General features: G+C 39.7%; 1 protein-coding gene across 4 annotated transcripts in view; it reads right to left on the reverse strand.

Annotated features, from left to right (window-relative positions):
- Positions 1 to 20,403, reverse strand: part of ubr3 (ubiquitin protein ligase E3 component n-recognin 3) — a 293,785-nt gene that overhangs the window by 257,501 nt on the left and 15,881 nt on the right. For all 4 annotated transcript variants that reach the window (XM_069935677.1, XM_069935678.1, XM_069935680.1 and 1 more), the window contains exon 3: positions 11,743 to 11,910. In XM_069935677.1, the coding sequence (XP_069791778.1) occupies positions 11,743 to 11,910 (168 nt within the window). The remainder of the gene's footprint in view (positions 1 to 11,742; positions 11,911 to 20,403) is intronic.

The following is a 20,403-nucleotide window of genomic DNA, read 5'->3' on the forward strand; positions in this document are numbered from 1 at the left end:
CTGGACCACTGAAGAGATTTTTTTTTGGATGGGGAAATTTTTTTTAACTTTTTTGTCATCACACTTCCAACTTTGTTTTACATATGACAGTAAAACCTTTAGTATCTGGAATTCAGGCAACCAGCAGCCTCAAGCAACAACAAAATAACTGAGGAAAATAAATTAAAAAATTAAAATAAATAAAAACAAAATAATAGGTAAAAAAAATGCACGTTTAAAATTGTAAATGTTCTCTGAAGTAAGACTTGGTGAAGATGGGAGTAAATATTCAGCCAGTGCATTGCTCATAGCAGCTGTTTGAATGAAGTTATGTGAAACAGCAATGCTGTCGCCCAGGTTGATGCCACTCGCCATTGGAGTGACTCTCTAAGCAGTGTCTCCTTATCCCTGTTTAGTAAGAGTTGCCCTGGTCAGAGGCTTTATCTGTAAACTTGGGGGGGTGGGGGGGTGGGGGAGAAGTCAATGATCTAAAATGTTATTGTTCATCTTTGGGGCAGCTCAGTGGAGGGGGAAGAACCTGCAGATGAAGTGATGGTGAAATGTTTTCAAAGAATGTGACTGAAAATAAAGTAAAATGCTTTAAGGGTTATATATTCATGAAAGTGAAGTTTGTTCAGTATAAGTACAGTTTCGTCTTCTGGTCTTTTGTCTTTTAAACTACTTATTCTTAATGCAGGTGTATTTGTTAGACATGGTAAGTCTCAAGCAACTGGAAAATACACTTATCTGGCATCTACCAATCCCCAGGAATTTTACTGTACTTGTTATACTGTTTTAGTAACATCATCATCACAAACTGCCTATGAACCAACCCACAAGTCACTAGAGCTGGACTTGGAACAAGAAAGCTACCGTTTGAAAAGGCACCAGGAAAGGTAGGTGCTAGTTTAAATGTCTTCATTGACTAATTATCTGTAGCCAATAAATGGACTGAGAGCTCTACACAAGAGGACTATGGGGAGATCTCCAGCTATAAAGTTAATTGGAGCAAGAGCGAAGCCATGCAAACTTACTAAGGGAGATTAAAGTCAATATCAAGAAAAGTATTATTTAAAGTGGCCTCAAAATGGGATCAAATATCTCAGAGTCAGAATAGACAATAACTTGAATAATTTATATAAACTAAATTATACCCCCTTGCTTAGGAGAATTGAGGAGGACTTAAATAGATGGATCTCCATCTCCATAACTTTAGTGGGCAGGGTTAACTATATTCAAATGAACAAGTTGCTGAGACTTCAGTACCTCTTCCAGACACTGCCAGCGGCGTTATCCCAGGGATTCTTCCAAAATTTGCTCTCACAAATAAGGACATTTCTATGGAATGGAAAGGTAGCCAGAGACTCTATGGAAAAATTGATCTGGGCAAATTACGAATGCCAGACTTCAAAAAATATACTGGACGGCCCAGTTGAGATGCATCACTTCACTCTTTGAGGAGGGAGGTGTACCATTCTGGGCACAAATTGACCTGCATAGGGTAGGTGAGAAGGAAGCAGGTCTTTATTTATAAATGGAAAGCTAAATTGTTATCTGGGAAATCAGACAGCCCTATACTAAAACAAATTATCTTTATTTGGAATAAAATTAACCAATATCTAGGAATCAAAGTAGGGCTGTCCCTAAAAACATCCCTGACTCCAAATAGATTAACATCATTGACAGAAGGTAACAAGATCCTGGATGCCTGGTGTCGCAATGGCATCAGGTGCATAGAGACTGTTCTGGGCTGGGGAAACTAATGTCATTTGAACAACTCAGGCATAAACATGATTTAACAAATAAAACATTCCACTGCTACCTTATGATAAGATCTTTTTTGCAGGACAAATTTGGTCCAACTATGGTCCTACAAGCCTGCAGTGACATAGAGCCATGATTCAAAGGGGTGACACACGGAAGTTCATCTCGGCAATGTATTTCTTGCTCCAAGCGTAAGGACCTAAATCAGGACTTCACAAATCAAGGCAGAGGGGAGAGTCGGACCTAGGAATAACGATTGATGAGTGCTGCTAGTCTGATCTGTGTCAGACCAGCATGACTGCAATCATCAACAATACAACTTTCTACATCAGCTGTACCTGACGTTGTAAAATTGAACAGATCCAAACTAGAATTGTCAGACCAATGCTTTGGATGTGGCATTGAGACAGGAACTTTATGCACGCAACTTGGACACGTATCCTTCTGGATGGAACTAGGCCAAGTCCTCGAAAAAAAATATAAGTAAAGAATTCCCGCAGTACCCAGAGTTGTTCCTGTTGGGAAACGTAATAGGCGTGAGACTTACAATGAATCTGTCCAAGTTTCAAATCCAATTCGTAATGATCGCATTGGCAGTGGCCAGGAAGTGCATAGCGGTTATGTGGAAATCAGACTCCTGCCTGAGCATTACTCACTGGAACACAGAAATGCAAAGCAGTGCTCCCTGGAGAAAATTACTGACAACTTAAGAAAAATGTATAACACTTTTTTGAAAATTTGGCAACCATACTTAACTTCCATAGGAGCACGATTAAAGTGTGGGCCGTCGTGCCTCGCTGCCCTACCTTCCCCATTTGCCGCTCAATTGGTGGGGGGAGGGTAGTCCATCCCAACCAGGAAAAATCATGGCCACCGTGTCGTGACAAACACATAAAACTGATATATGTCTTATACCTTTGTTGTGACTTGAATGCTGTGTCTAACTGTAGTTAGTTAAGTGTTAAATGTGGAGGGTGGGGGGGAAAAAAGCTTGAACTCTGCAGAAATTTTTATATAGAATTGATAATTGCAAATTGTAGTCAGTGCTGATACTGTTCGCATTGACACTGATAATGTTGATAACGGTTTGGAAAATCATAAATAAAATATTTTTAAAAAAATACATAAACAGTGAAAATAAGGTGATAATTTTTATTGCCACACATATTCTTTATCTAAGCGACTCCCTGCCGATCCTCTCATTCAAGTTTCCATTTTTCAACAAAGACAATCTTGAGTTAAACATAAAACATCAATTTTGCAGGAATACAACACCATCTCAGTATGAATTATTATGATCCAACCATACATTACATATCATATTTCATTTGTCCCTGGTTTTCATTCTTACTACTCTTCAATCTTCTCCAGTTACAGCAAAATTATTTGTTAACACCAACTCAAGTCACCATGTTTGTTGAAATCACCACAAGAAATCATGGTCCACTCTGCAGATCTACGGTTCCATTGAACACATCCAATATCCCTACTGACACTCTGGTTCTCAAACGGCTCTCTGTTCACAAAGGACTACAAGCTTGAATAATGGATAAGAAATACTTCACAGAATGATAATTCAAACTTGTTCTTCCCATCTCCCTTCAAACCATTATTTATGTCTTTCACCTACCTCCCCATTACTCCTCCACTTCTGCAACTAGCAACTCAGCCTTCAGTCATACCTCTGGTTCTCACCATTCTATTTTCCTTACACCCACAAACTTTTGCTCACCCCAACAATGAAATATTTGGCACTTATTATTTCGAATGCACCTCTGAATTGCCAATATGGTATTTTTGCTTCATTATACAAAAAGGTTACATACAGAAAAGTGGCAAATGGATTTCAATATGGATAAGTGTGTGGTGATGCATTTTGGAAGGACAAACCAGAAGGCTGAGTACAGAGTTAATAGTCAGTTACTTAAGAGAGTGGATGAACAGAGGGACTTTGGGGTTCAAATTCATACATTTCTCAAGGTCACTTCATAGGTTGATAGGATAGTTAAGAAGATGGGATGCTGAGCTTCATTAATGGGGGATTGAGTTTAGGAGAGGTAATGTTGCAACTCAACAAATCTCTGGTCAGACCTCACTTAGAATAATGTGTTCAGTTCTGGTCACCTCATTATAGGAAGGATGTGGACGCTATAGAGAAGGTGCAGAGGAGATTTACCAAGATGTTGCCCGGACTGAGAAACAAGTCTTATGAGGCAAGGTTAGCAGAGCTGGGACTTTTCTCTTTGGAGCTTAGAAGGATGAGGACACTTGATAAGAGTTCTACAAGATTATGAGAGGCATAGATAGGATGGACTGCCAGCACCTGTTTCCTAGGGCAAGATCAGCAAACACTAGAGGACACATGTACAAGTTAAGGGAGGGAAGTTCAGGGAGACATCAGGAATAAGTTTTTTTTATCCAGAGAGTTAAGGGTGCCTGGAATGCCTTGCTGAGGATGGTGGTAGAGGCTAAAACATTGGGGCACTTAAGAGACTCTTAGGCAGCCACATGGATGAAAGAAAAGTAGAGGGTTATGGGGTAGGGAGGGTTTAGTATTTTTTTTTAAATGAAGGAAGGCACAACATTGAGGGCCTGAACTATAAGAACTTAGCTCCTCGTTAGAAATGTTAGCGCTTAATTACTTTTAAATTTTGATAAAACTATGTAGATTCAGTGTTTTTTTTTCTTTTTCTTGCACCTCTTTCAAGTTTATCATTATCACAAATTCAAAGAGATCCAAAAATAAATTATCAAGGCTGCTTTTGATGGCAATGCATGGTTGGCGTAGTGGTTAGTGCAACGCCTTTACAGCACCAGCGATCGGGATCGGACCTAGTTCAAATCCACACTGTCTGTAAGAAGTTTGTACTTTCTCCCCATGTCTGCCTGGGTTTTTTCAGGGTGCTCCGGTTTCCTCCCACCCTTTAAAAACGTACCAGGTGTAGATTGATGGGCTGTAATTTGGGCGCATGGACTTGTAGGGCCAAATTGGCCTGTTACAGTCCTGTATGTCTGATTTTTTTAAAATTAATCTATAAGAAACAATACCTGATCATGAAAACTAATCCACCCTTCAGTTAATTAAAACAGAATGGGAGGAATCATCAACAAATTAATCAGCCATATCATCTGGAGCAACCGTATAAAGGCATTACAGAACTATAGCTCTCTTGGAATCATAACTGATATTTATACTTTTTACAGCAGCTATTACAACCCATCGATTTGACAACAGTGAAGAACCGCTCCCTGCACCCTTACGTCCCCTGATGATCCCATCCAGTCTGTATCTGAGGATGACGTGCGTGCTCCCTTCAGGAGAGTGAATCCAAGGAAAACATCCAGCCCGGATGGAGTACCTGGACAAGTATTAAAAATCTATACTGACCAATTTACCAATATATTCCACAGATATCTTCAATATATCAATCCAGCATGGCGTAGTACCCACCTGTTTCAAACAAGCATCAATCATACCGGAGCCCAAAAAGAATGTAGTAAATTGCATTAATGACTATCAACCAGTAACACTTACATCAACAGTGATGAAGTGTTTTGAAAGGTTGGTGTTGAAGCATATCAACTCCTGTCTGAGCGGTTGCATGGATACATTCCATTTCACCTATCATAGAAACAGGTGCCATCTCACTAGCTCTACATAAAGCCTTGGAATACCTGGACAGTAAAGATGCATTCATTGGGATGCTCTTTATTGACTACAGTTCAGCATTTAACACCAACAATCCCTTAAAACTGATCGGCAAACTCCAAGACCTGGGACTCAACACCCCACTGTGTAATTGGACCATGGAATTCCTCACCTCCAGACCACAATCAGTGTGGTAAGAACATCTCCACAATATCCATCAGTACCAGAGTTCCACAGTAGCCCACTGCTCTACTCACTTTACACCTATTACTGTGTATCTCAGTATGACATTAACACCACCTACAAATTTCCCAACAGTACCAGAGTAGTGGGTTGTATAAAAGTGATGAGTCAGCATACAGAAGGGAGATTGAAAACCTGGCTGAATGGTGCACCAACAACAACCTTCCACTCAATATCACCAAACGCAAGGAGCTGATTGTTGACTTCAGGAAGGGAAAGCCAGAGGTATACAATCCAGTGATCATCGGGGATAAGAGGTGGAGAGGAATAGCAAATTTAAATTCAGGAGTCACTATCTCAGAGGATCTTTCCTGGACCCAGTGCCCCTACTTCCTCAGGAATTTGCAGAGGTTTGGAAACCCTGGCAAATTTCACAGATGTGTGGTGGAAAGTGTGCTGACTGATTTCATCATGGACTGGTATAGGGACACCAATACCCCTGAGTACAAAGCCCTCCAAAAGGTAATGGACACAGCCCAGGACATCACAGGCAAAACCCTCCCCACTACGAGAACATCTACAGGGAACACTGCTGTCAGAGAGCAGCAGCAATCATCAAAGATCGTCACCACCCAGCAAATGCTCTGTTCTCACTGCTGCCATCAAAAAAGAGGGATAGGTGCCACAAAATTCACAACACCAGGTTCAGGAACAGCTGCTGCCCCTCCGCCATCAGACTCCTCAACAGCAAACTCAATCAGGGACTCATTTAAGGATTCTTACTTGTGCACTGTATTGATGTTTTTTATTCTCTCTATATTATTCAGTTTACATTTGTTATCTGTTTACGATTCATTTGTTCATATGTATATGCTGTGTAGAGTTTTGTTACACTACCAATAAATGGTAATTCTGCCTCACTTGCAGAAAAAGAATCTCAGAGTTACGTATGATTTCATGTATGTACTCTGACAATAAATCTGAAAGATGAGGATTTTCATTCTCAGCCTTTAAAATATGGGGGACAGCTTTCAAACTAACAAAAAGCAAAATTTTTAAAAGTTCAGTAACAATCTGAAGTTACTGGAAGATGCAGTAAGTTTTCTAAAACTGTTAAATTATTAAATGCCAGAAGTTTTTGAATTATGTAACAAGATAGATGAAAAGCTACTAAGATCTGAAAAATTACAACAGTTTGAATTGATTACATGTATATGTGAATATGAATAGTCTCCATTTCACCACTGTCAGTAAATGCTTGAATACTCACAGGTCTTACTTTTATTTCCAAAATGACAGTGTTTTTTTAATAACACAAACACCTGATTAAAGCCAGCCAATCGGCATTCTTTACTAAAGTAATGGGACCTTTGAGTCATTCAGTGTTCTTCATATTGTGACAGAATATAGATGTTTTTGGGAGATAAATTGGGGCAGGTTTTTCAGTGTAAAACAGATGTTATTTAAAATACTGGAGCACTGATAATGTTAGACATAACTACCCCAGAACCTTTGGAGCATGCCCAAGAGACTTCACTAATGGACTGTTGTTTACAAAAAGGCAACAGATGAAAGAACTTGTCGGAGCCACATTCTGTCTGGAATGGAACTTGCTGTTCGAAGAGAGTCATGTGGTTTTGCAAGGAGAGGGAGTAAAACAGGTTCTCTCTCTCTTTCTCTCTCTCTCTCTCTCTCTCTCTCTCTCTCGAGATCAGTTCTATAGTTTTACAGTCAGCAGCAGCAACTGGGACTGGAACAGGACAAGCTGGCAAGCTTGTGGAAAACGCCATTTGGAAGACGGGTTGTGAGTGCTTAGTTCAGTCTGGTCAAACCCCTTGTGGTTCATGCAAGAGGAGAGGACTGACTGTCTAATGTTTCACTTGAAATAAGAAAAACAAAGAGAAACTCTGTGGTGACCAAAAAGAAAGAGGTTATCATCTGGAGAACCCTGAGGGGGCAAGTTTCTTTAGCAAGACACTGAAGTGGCTGATTAAAAAAGGAATCAGTTGTGGTGCCAGCATACAACGAATCTCTCTCTGAAAACCAAAAAGAACCTTCCTGAGCAGTAACCATTTACCTTTCAAGCACCAAAGCCTGGTGAACTTTATACATGTTAAATTCTGTGCACAGTATATAAATTGCCTGCCACCAGTGAACTTGGAGGAATGAGAAGTGAGATTGGACTGTGAATCAAAGAACTTTTCTGAACTTACACACACATTATACACACATGCACTTAGAATTAGAAGGGGGTTAAGTTAGGTTGGTTAAGTTAATAGTGATAAGTTAAAGTGTGATTCTGTTTTCATCTTCAAAGATAATTAAAAGCAATTTTTCTTTAAGTAACCATTTGTCTTAGTGAATATCTATTCCTGCTGGGTTTTGGGGTCCTCTGGGCTCATAATATCCTTTCTTTGAACACACATCACAGATAATTTGGAGCAAATTTCTACATTTCTTAAACATTCCTTACTTTAAATGTGTGTTATGCTTCAAAATGTCTGAAGAGCCAACTTTAGCTGTGTTAACCCTTTACCTTTTTTTGGCATTCAAATTAACTAATAATTTTGTCATTAGACATATATTGAGAATCTGGTTTCAATTGAGGAAACATTTTGGGCACCACAGATTTTTATTAATTATTGCTAATGTAGGTAATTCCTTTTTTATTAACCTTCCGTTCAAGATAGCAGTTGACATCATTGGTTAAATTTAGGCATCCAATCTTTTTTTTAGATATTTTTTCTGACCAAAATCTTGCTTCTTTTGAACAATTATCCACCAAATTTACAATACCAAGATATCTTTTTCTTTGCTATTTACAGTTTAGGAGCTTTTTAATTCTTTAATTTTAAAGTTCCCAAATACCTACAACCTAATGTGATAGGGATGATTTATAATTTTCAGTCTAATTATAAAGGGGTGGTATCTGGCCTTTATAAATTACTTTTAAATTCTAGGGCTAGTTCCCTGACAGAATTTTTAAAATATGGGAATGTAGGAGCGCTTTGGGGGCATTACAACTCCCAGAAGGCATCAACCGGCTATGTGACATCAGTGCATGATGACGTCAATGCATGTTGTGTGCGTGATTCTGGCTTTTAAAAGGTTGCACAAGTGTAAATCTGTTTGATTCACTCTAAAAACACCTTGTGTGATAATTTTGTCATGTCCATTGTGATTCCAATGGTGACCCCCGATAAGTCCAAAAACATATTTTTGGACAAACAGACTTCTGCAGCCGTTGCTGTGAAGTTACCACCTTTCTGGACAGCTGAGCCTGAACTGGTTCCAACAGGCTGAAGCACAATTTCACCTTCACAAAATCGAGTTGGACACCACTCGTTATTACCATCTAATCAGTGCCATGGACCAGGCCGTCACTAAGGGGATCCACCACGTACCAGAAGGTATGATGCTAAAAGCACTTTTTTTTTTTAAACAGGTATATTGCATATCCCATAGAGAAAGGGCAGCCAAACTACAACATTTAGATGGGTTGGAAGACGGCACCCCTTTAGAACTAATGGATGAAATGCTATACCTGCCATCTGGCGCAAGTCCCAATATGTTATTCGAGCAGTTCTTTTTAGAGCAAATGCCAGATGATATTAGGCTCTTGTTATCCAAGTGTTCGTTTGAAGATCCCAGGGCTGTAGCGGCAGAGGCAGACATTCTATGGCTGACTAAAAAGCATAGCAAGGAAAGACAAGTTTGCACAACCAACCCCTCCAATACTAACCCCATATCCCACTCTAGTGCTCTTAGCACATCACTCCCTACAAGCAGGCAACGCAAGCAAGCAGCCTGTGGACACTTCATCTTAGTGTTATTACCACAGGCGTTGGGGAGTAAATGTCCATAAGTCCCTTCCACCCTGCTTGTTTACGGGAAACACCCAGGCCAACCACCAGTAAGGATGGCGGCGGTTGGCGAGAAACCCGCAAGCCTACTATATGTATGGGACCAGTTGTCCCAGCGAAAATTTCTGGTAGACACAAGTTCAGAAGTTAGTATATTTCCACCAGTGTTTTGACACACACCATCCTACCCCAGACCTGCAACTATGAGCAGTTAACAGTTCCAACCTTCCAACCTTTGGCACCAGGAAGATGAATGTCAAGTTCAAGAATCATCTTTGCACTTAGCCATTTATTATAGCAACAGTATCCTGAACTTTGCTTGGTGCAGATTTTCTTCGGGCTCATTCATTCCTTGTCGACTTAAAAGGCCGTCAGCTAATAGATGGAATTACTTTTCAGACCATTTCTCTGGCAGACACCTATACCCCTGCTCTGCACCTCCAAAAATTAAGTAAACTAGTAGATGAATTCTCCAAGCTGTTGGAAGATTTCCCTGAGATTACTATTATACAATTTTCTGGCTCCATTGCAAAGCACAGTGTTACTCACCACATTTGTACTAAGGGCCCACCTATCCATGCTAAAGCACGTCGTTTGCCTCCAGAGAAGCTGCATTTAGTTAAGAAAGAATTTGCCAAGATGGAGGAACTAGTCATAATTTGTAGATTCTACAGTCCCTTGGTATCTCCATTGCATATGGTCCCAAAACACAAAAGAGGTTACCGACCATGTGGAGATTAAAGTCTGCTTAACGGCGCCACCATTCAGGATCATTATCTGATATCTCATATTCGCAATTTCTCGGCTAATTTGCATGGAGTGAAGATCTTCTCCAAAACTGACTTGATCCGTGTCTATCACCAAGTATCAGTAGAGCCAGAAGACATTCCAAAATCATCAATAATTACCTTGTTTGGATTATTCAAATTTTTATGAATGCCATTCGGATTAAAGAATGCTGCTCAATCATTTCAATGGGTGATGGATGCTTTAGGACCTGGTATGACCAATGTTCTCATTTACCTCGACGACATTTTAGTGGCCAGTGTGACTAAGGAAGAGTATTTGGAACATCTTCGTACATTTTTTTATTTATCTTCAAGAATTTGGACTGATCATCAATCCAAATAAATTAGTTTTTGGACAAGAAACGATTATTTTCTTGAGGCATAGGATTACTCAGGAAGGCATGATCCCTCTGCCATCCAAAACTGAGGCCATTACCAAATACTCAATACCTACTTCGGTTAAAAGTCTGCAGAAATTCTCAGGAATGGTAAATTTTAACCATTGGTTCTTCCAGGAGCAGCTCATATCATGAAGTATCTTTTCAATTTACTGTCCAGAAACACCAGAACCATCCATTGGCCTGAAGAGGGAAACGATGCCTTCTTGAAGACAAACGATTTGCTGACTCATGTCACTGTGCTCAGCCACTCAGTTTTAAATGAAACCACCGCCCTTTCTACTGCCGTTTCCATTATGGCTGTAGGAGGTGCACTTCATCAATATGTTAACGGGCAATGGAAACAGTTAGCATTCTTCAGCCACCATCTTTGTGAAGCAGAGAAGAAATACAGTGCTTTTGATAAGGAGCTTTTGGCCACTTACTTGTCTATTCAACACTGTTTTTTTTTGGTGGGCAGAGATTTTACTATGTACACCGATCTCAAGCACTTAACATTTGTGTTTTCCAAGGGTGCGACAACAACGGCAATTGTCATTCATTTCAGAATTTTCCACAAAAATACTACATTTTTCCGGAATTAGATGTTCCACTACTTAAATGAATCTTAACTTTGTTTCTTTATGGGGTCCTTTTATTAATTACTTTCAAAATTTTTACGATTAACTAGTTTTTGGTTTATGAACTCAATGTTTACCTTTTTTGTTTAAACTATTAGTAGTGGGCTGTTTGTGCGGGTCAGTAGCCTTTGAAGGGATGGGATTGAATTAGATATTTAGTATGGTGCTTTTACTTTTATCTCTCTTTTTAATGTAACACAGGTTTCAATACTATTTGTATTTCTATACGAGATTTGTTAATTCTTTATTCTATTGTTAGGTACCTATGGAACATTTATTTGATAAAACCAATAAAAATATTGAAAAAGAAAGCTATGCTAACCCAAACTAAATACTTTACTCCATTCTTACACATGTGTGACATAACAGTATTGCAACAATCTATTTCAATAGACTTTTGAGGTTTGCTAATTATAATGCAAATAGTTATTAAAATCTTTTAGTAAATTTCAATTTAAAAGGTTATAGTTGTTAAATTTCTTTACAAACCAGACTTACAGAAATCACCAGAGCTGAGATCTTTGTATATCTGGTGATTACCCAGAACTCTTGTCAGGATAGATCGCATTGCCCCTCCCATTTTGGTCAGATCTTCCAAAAGAGAAACAAGAGGTTCCATCTGCTGCAGTGTTCTCTGGATGTCTCTCTCAGTTGCTGGATCAGAAACTGTAGAAATAGAAATAAAGGAGACTTTTTGAGAACAAATTAAAACAAATGTGATGATATAACATAAAATGGAAGCAACATGACCAATAAGTCAATGCCAAGAGGATAATACAAAGATAATACAATAAAGCTCCAATAACCCGTCAACCTAGGAACTTCACTGATGGCGAATTTAAATGTTGTACATCAATATAATAAATTTTCTCATCAATCAAGTAAGTTTAAAGGGTGTGCAAAATAATACAGATCCCAATTCTGACTGCAAACCTATCCATGTTGCAGACTTTTGGTTTTCTTGATCACACCAATACATATTGCCCAAGATCCAAACAATGGCACTCTTTAGACACCACCCAGCTCTAGCCATACGTACCACCTGCACTATGATCACCCTGCTTGGATTCTGAAGAAATGAGTGAGCCAGATGCTGGACCATTAGGAGTTCCAAACAACTGAATGCCAGATTATCAGAGTTTTACAGAAATCAATATTTGCAATTGACTTTCATGAAAGCATAACTACCACGTGAAAAGGAAGCAGTTTTCATAAAATTCCCAGTTAACGCCCAGTCAGCAAATTTCAGCAACCTGTTTTTTGAATGTTTTTCTTTCTCCAAAGGAGAGGCAATAGCTGGGCTATTCCATTGGATATACTATTGTATTTTGTGGTGTGACAGATATAGATATGTTTTTAGGAGATAAATTGGGGCAGATTTTTTAGTGTAGGTCACATACAAACACTTCAAAACAGATCTCATTTAAAATACTGGAGATCTGCTCAAGCTAGACAGGCCGATTCCAAGAGCCTTTGCAAAAGCTTTGGAGAGTGCCCAAGAGACTTCACTAATGGATTGTTGTTTTGAAAAGATGAAAGAACTTGGAGGAGTAGGTTCGGAGCCACAGGCTGTCTGGGAGTGCTGCTTGCTGTTCTGAGAGGATCATGTGGCTTTTGCAAGCAGAGAGGATATCAAACAGGCTTTTCTCTGTGAGAGGGAGAGAGAGAGAGAGAGAGAGAGAGAGAGAGATCAGTTCAGCAGTCTTATAGTCAGCAGCAGCAGCTGGGACTGGAACAGGACAAGCTGGCAAGCTTGTGGAAAAACTCCATTTTGAAGACAGGTTGCGAATTCTTAGTTCAGCCTGTTCAAAGCCCTTGTGGTTCATGCAAGAGGAGGACTGGCTGCCTCATGTATCACTTGAAATAAGAGAAACAAAAAGGGACTCTTGGGTGACCTGAAAGAAAGAGGTTATCATTTGGAAAATCTTGATGGGGCAAGTTTCTTCGGCAAGTCAGTGAAGTGGCTGATTATAAAAGGAATCAGTTGTGGGTGTTCAGTGAACAACAAATCTCTCTCTGAAAACCGATAAGAACCTTCCTGAACGATAACCATTTACTTTTCAAAGCACCAAAGCCTGGTGAACTTTTTAAATGTTAAGTTCTATGCACAATATAAGAATTACCTGCCACGAGTAAACTTGAAGGAGTGAGAAGTGAGATTCTACTGTGAATCAAAGAACTTTTCTAAACTTACATATATGTGTGCTTAAAATTAGAAGGGGGTTAAGTTAGGTTAGTTAAGTTAATAGTGATGAGTTAAAGTATGATCCTGTTTTCATGTTTAAAGATAATTAAAAGCAACTTTGGTTTAAATAACTATTTGTCTTGATGAATATCTATTGTTTTGGGGTCCTCTCGGCTTGTAACAGTGGTCTTTTCAATAGGTTGTTCTCTACTGGTAGACCAATTTTTTTTTAATACTTGACTACTTCCACAAATATATTTTGAAATTAAGAAGCCCTGCTGATTTATTTTTCTACTCCACAGTTAATAATTCACATAAAGCAAATTTAAAACTGACTACAAAGTTTATTATGATCACAGTGCAGTACACTGACCCACATCTGAATTTAATTTAGAATCCAGCCATTCTCAAAGGGGGCCCTATGCACCCCCCCCCCCAAGAGCCATAACACATTTAAGTAAAAGGCTTGTTTCCTCTGAGCTTGTATAACATAAATGTTTTTGATTGTTATGAAGTCTGCAGGAGAGAAATAGATAAGAAACCAAAACTTGACTGCTTTGCAAGAAAAAGGGGCCCATAAACTTTGAGGGGGTCATAGCCAAAAAAAGTTAAGAATGGTTGGTTCAGAAATATGGAAGTGATATCAAGCAATAATAAGAAAAAAATATTTACTATATGAGCACAAATTCACTTTCTTTCAGACATTATTATTTTGCAATATTTCATTTTAAAAAAACTTTTTTGAAAGGTTACAATTGTTAAACAACAAACCAGAATTACAAAATTCATGAGTGCTGAGATCTATGTATATCTGTGAAGGCTGACATAAAATAATTGTTTAGCTCCCCTACCATTATCTTGTATCCCAGGATAAATACTCCTGCTCTCTAAATGCAGGAGAGCACATATTTATCTAATGAACAAGTTTGAAACTGACACCAAAATTGGTGGTGCATTGGATAGCATTATTTGGTCTAAGGCTACAACAGGATCCAAATTGTCTGGGGAAACTGGGCCAATGAATAACAAATGAAACTAACTCACACAGAATTACACAATGATTGCCAGAGCCTAGAGATGCAAAAGAAACCTAGGAGTTGTAGTGTGGATCAAGGAGGGTCATGTAACATCTTCGGCTGGAACCTGGTTCGAATGTGGATTTTGGAGGGTCATGTGACCTCCCCAGAAGTGACCACACCTGCCAATCAAGGGTTAGATCTGCCCACTTGTGAGGCTGATGTGTAATTGGTCCTCTGGGTGTCAATCAATTGTTAGATTATGCCCACAGGGGAGGATGACGCACAATTGGTCTGAGCAGATCAGATCAGTGCAAGAGCCTTGCATTTAAAAGTCACATGTGGAGCCTGCTTGTGCTCTTTTTGCTGCTGCTTTGAGACTATCGTGGAAGTCTAGACTACAGGCCATGGGCTTCACTGGAGGGCTGACTGCAATGGGACTGTCCTGGATCCCGAGCCATGGTTGATGTTAGAAACCAGGTTCATTTGATATACTTGCTAGTTGTAATTAAATATCTTTTCATTAGTTTGCTGTGCCTGTGGATGGATGGATGGATGGATGTTGTGTATTTTACCCTTGCATTCCCAATTGGGAGTTGAGAATGTTTAGCAGTGATTCATCTGTGTATGTAGTGCCCTTTTTTTGAGTTCTCCTGTGTTTAAATAAAGACCAGTGTTGGTTCATAACAAATGTCCAGCTTTGTTTCCCTTTAAACCCATCCAACCTATTCTAAACACAACAGAGCTTATATAGTTCTCTGAAAGTCACACACCAGCCTTCAATGAACATTGTACTGAGGTCAAGGTTCAAAATTCCTTTATTTTCATGTAATAGTACAGAGCGTGTAACATTACACAAAATTGCCTTCTGCCTATCGTAAAGCAATGTTGCCATTAGTGTTGCCCGTGCCTCTTACAGCAAAAGACAGTCCCGTCAATGAGTGACCATAGATTGGCCTCCAGTGCCCCTGCAGCTTCTGCATCCACACAGACTAAGTTCAACTGCAAGTGGATCCCTCACCAATTAAGAGCCTCTATGTTAGGTCTGGAATCACGTTCTACCAGTCTAGCCTGTAGGGATTGGATGCATGGGGTACCGTGGGGAGAGGCAGACTATGTGTGCAGTACTCTTTGAATCCTCACTGTCATCTCTGACCATTCACACATCCACATCCCCATCCCCCCCAATCATTGCTTGGACTTTGACTGGGTCTAGCTGTCAGCTGGCTGGTTTCAATTCCTGCAGTTTTTTTATGTTTGAGTTTGATCTCCTTGCAACTCCCACTCTCCTCCCCCCCTCCCATCTTTGGCTTGGCTTCGCGGACGAAGATTTATAGAGGGGTAATGTCCACGTCAGCTGCGGGCTCGTTTGTGGCTGACAAGTCCGATGCGGGACAGGCAGACACGGTTGCAGTGGTTGCAAGGGAAAATTGGTTGGTTGGGGTTGGGTTTTTCCTCCTTTGTCTTTTGTCAGTGAGGTGGGCTCTGCGGTCTTCTTCAAAGGAGGTTGCTGCCCGCCGAACTGTGAGGCGCCAAGATGCATGGTTTGAGGCGATATCAGCCCACTGGCGGTGGTCAACGTGGCAGGCACCAAGAGATTTCTTTAGGCAGTCCTTGTACCTCTTCTTTGGTGCACCTCTGTCTCGGTGGCCAGTGGAGAGCTCGCCATATAACACGATCTTGGGAAGGCGATGGTCCTCCATTCTGGAGACGTGATCTACCCAGCCCAGTTGGATCTTCAGCAGCGTGGATTCAATGCTGTCGGCCTCTGCCATCTCGAGTACTTCGATGTTGGTGATGAAGTCGCTCCAATGAATGTTGAGGATGGAGCAGAGACAACGCTGGTGGAACCGTCCCATCAGGCATGTGAATAAAGATCCTTGTTTGTGATAAAACTGTTTTCAGACGCATCACTTCTTGGACCTTCAAATTCTGTGGTCTGGGTTTGCACAGCCCAGAATGCCTCTTACAAAGTGACGCAAAGTTGCTCTACCACCTACATTTCCCAGTCTAACTGGACAACCCAGCCAGTAGGCTAGCAAAATTATCGAACCTCACACTATCATCTGTCCACCCTGGGATTCCTTCTTACTACCCCTGTTCTGGAGCATCGCACACATATGTGGGTCTAGCTAAATCCTCTCAGACCCTGTGATGTGGAGAACTGGTTCAGAGGGTCCAAGAAGTGAGGAGTTTGAGAACAGTTTTATCACAAACAAGGATCTTTATTCACATGTCAATGGGGGTTGAGGGGGGGGATGTTGCAAGGGGATCACACTCATACACATAAAAATACTACACACAATTCATGCACATCAGATGCAGCTAAATGACTGATACTTGCTACTCTCAACAGATTGCTTACAATTGGCTTTCCAGCATCTTCCACAGTTCACAACCTGTTGTGGAGCTAGGGTTCATTTCCAAGGGAAAAGAGACAGCTTCTCCATGAGGAGGGCTTGATACTGAAGCTGGCTGGGGAAGTCCAGCTCAGGTATGCCCAAATGAGGTAATGTGTCCAAGACAGCCAATCATAAAGTGGCCTCACCTGTGGATGGACTTGACCATAATTGGCAGGTGAGGTGACTTTCATCCAGATTCCCGCTGAAGAGATCACATGACCCTCTGCATGACACATTAACAAACTTGGCCACAAAGCCATAATCTAAATCATCCACATACAACGTATAAAACAGCAGACCCAGCACAGACTCCTGCAGAACACCACCTGTCAATGGCAGTCATCCAGAAAAGGCCCCCTTTATTCCCACTCTTTGACTTCTATCAGTCAGCCAATCTTCTTTCCACTCTCGTGTCTTTCCCTTAACATAATGGACTCTTATTTCACATCCTCTTGTGTAGCACTTTATCAAAGACCTTCTGAAATTCCAAGTAAAATCCAAGACATTTGGATAGGTACATGAACAAGAAAGGTTTAGAGGGATTCAAACCAAATGTAGGCAAATAGGACACATTAAGGAAGTCATTTTGGCTGCCATGAACAAGTTGTGCTGCATAATTCTTCAATTCTAAGACTCTAAAATCCTCAGGCAGGATGAGCAAACCAAGGTCAATGTAATTTCCCAGAAAAACATCTCTGGCATCTAGATCCAGCTACTTTTGGGTGACTAACATGTGCAGGCCACATTACTGACAAGACCAACGGACATTCCCAAAACTCTGAGTTAAGTCATGGAAAAGAAAACAATGTTCTTGAAACACAAAAACATTACATCACATGGGAATATTATACAAAATGAAGAGCAGCATCCAGGAAAGCACTGAGGACAAAGGCTCTTCGAAGAGTGCAAGCTAAAACCAACAAAAATGACAGAAGAAACATAGTTCAGCCCACCCACTCTTGACCACCTCCTTCCCTCTCTTTGGCAGAGTCCACAGATTATGGGGTGATGGTGTAGATAGGAGACATGGGAAGACACCTCTCTGGCAGAACTAATTAAAACCCAATTTTTCCAAAATAAATTTTTGTAAAATAACAACATCAGTATCTTTTTGAATTACTGCCAATACTAATTATGAGGAACACTAGAGTTCAGACTGTGAAGTAAATGACTTCTAAACAAGCAACAAGTATGGAGGATTTAGGGCCTACCTTGGAAATGAAGCCTGGAAAGTCGATTCCTCATGCTTCAAGATCATCACGACGTCCTGGCTAAGATCTAGGTAACACCAGTGCCACTTCCCCGGGGAACTGAGGAAGATGGTGCTGGAGTTTGGAAACAGCAGCTCCAGCCTCCCGAGCAGCATCAATTGTACGTGCGCAGTTCTCCGCACATGAGCAGGACACAGGCTGCAATCCTACCTGTGGGAAGGGCCAAGCCTCCGCAGTCCAGTACTGCTGGACTGTCAGGAGGGGGGGGGGGCCTAAACCCCGCAGATAGGTTGAATAGCCACCCACATCAACAGAGGAGGAGGAAGAAGAAATAGTTGGGACCGAAAAGGAAGATATTCAACCAGTAACAGGAGGAAACAGTATTGTATCAGGGTAGGCCCTCATCTTATTATACTGAAGTTAAAGCTGGACCATCTGTTGAGACTTCTGTAGTTCCTCATTATGTGAATCCAGCAAGTCAATTTGATGCTTTACCTAAACAAATTCAAACTTTGTCAACTCAAATGAGTCAAGGTTTTACATCTATTACGAATCAGTTTGAAACAAAATTTACTACTATAAAATGCTTACTATTAAGACTGATCTTTCAAAGTGTGTGAAGACTGGATAAATTGCAGATTAAATTTCAGAGAATTGAGCAAGATTTTAAAGATTGTCACAATGATGTAGAGCAACGTAAAGAAACGGTTGGTACAGTTGAAGACTCTTTTACTGCCTGGGAAGTTCAAAGAAAAGATTTATTGAAAAAAACTGATGTTTTGGAAAATCAAAGCCATAGAAATAATGTGAAGATTGTAGGCTTGCCTGAAGATTTTAAAGGCTCAAATCCAGTACAATTTTTTCAGAAATTGATTCCTGAAGTTTTGGGGAAGGAATACTTTCCGAATGTTTTGGAGTTGGATAGAGCTCATAGAGCTATCAGGAAGAAACCTTTTACTAGTCATCCGCCATGTTCTACTTTGATAAGGTGTTTGCATTATCAAGATACATGATTTTGAGAGTTGCAGTGCAAAATGCAAGAAAACATCAGACCCCCTTGTTGGTTGGGAATAATAGAGTATTCTTTTATGCTGATCTGAGTCAAACTATTATTAAACGTCGTAAGGAGTTTAATCTACTAAAGCTGTGTTATGGAAAAAGGGATGCAAATTTGCTTTCAGATACCCAGCTACACTTAAGATATCTTGTGGAGAATTTCAATCGCAATTCTTTACTGATGAAGATGATGCTCTACTATTTGCTAATTCATTGTCTGATAATAGATATAAAAGAGAGTCAAGATCAATTCTCTCAACAAATGAAGTCGACTCAAGAGAAAAGTAAAAATGGTTTACAGAAGGTGGAATGCCATAAAATGACTGAAATTGGCATTGATGATGATCAAGTTAATAGAGACTTGGAGGCAGTGCTTATCATACTTGATATATTGAAGATTGTTGTTGTTTTCTTTTTTATCTGATTGTTCTGTTCGGGGGAGGTGAATTTGTCTATTTCTCCTTCTGTAGTCATTGGCAACTTGTTGGCATTGGTTGCTTCCCATAAAATAGAGGGGGAGTAATACTGTTTAATACTGTTTAACAATGTTTTTTTTTCTTTGGGGATTTTTCTTAAAAGTCCCACCATTGCGGGCAGGAATTAGATGTTATTAGTACTAAATATATTAATGGCTAATTTAAATTTTGTGAATTTTAATGTTAATGAGCTCAATAATCCAATTAAAAGAAAGAGGGTTTTGACTTGTATAAAGAAAATGAAAGTAGATATTACGTTTTTACAAGGGACTCATTTGACTGAGAAGGAACATTAATAGAAAGTTTCAATTTGACAAGACACGGGGCTCATTCATGGACTTTTATCATAATTGAAAGAATTAAGAAGCTTGGAGGTTCCTGGGGCTCTCGATCTGTTGTCTGGAGGTCACTATTTGATCCATATCTTTATACTTCCTGCAACCTAATCTTGGTTAGAGGGAGGGGTTGGATTAGTTAATTAATTTGTTTTATTTAAAGAATAAATACATAAATATGGGTTTATGTGTGGTTATTATGGATCATATCAACAAATAAAATGAAGTTATATTTTTATCTATATAAAGGGGTTTTCAATTTTGTTCCATTTAATTTTCATTCAAAATTATATTGGACACATTATAAGAAATTGATTAACTGCTAATATATAATAGAATTAAATGTCATGATATGTGATATAACCTGTTATATGCTATTATGTATGCAAATTTATATTAAACTCAATAAAAATATTTATGTATGAACAATAAATAAAGGTGACTTGACCCTATTCCCTATCACATCTTGGCCTCAATA

This window comes from Narcine bancroftii, chromosome 4 (assembly GCF_036971445.1).
Source record: "Narcine bancroftii isolate sNarBan1 chromosome 4, sNarBan1.hap1, whole genome shotgun sequence".
NCBI classification, from domain to species: domain Eukaryota; kingdom Metazoa; phylum Chordata; class Chondrichthyes; order Torpediniformes; family Narcinidae; genus Narcine; species Narcine bancroftii.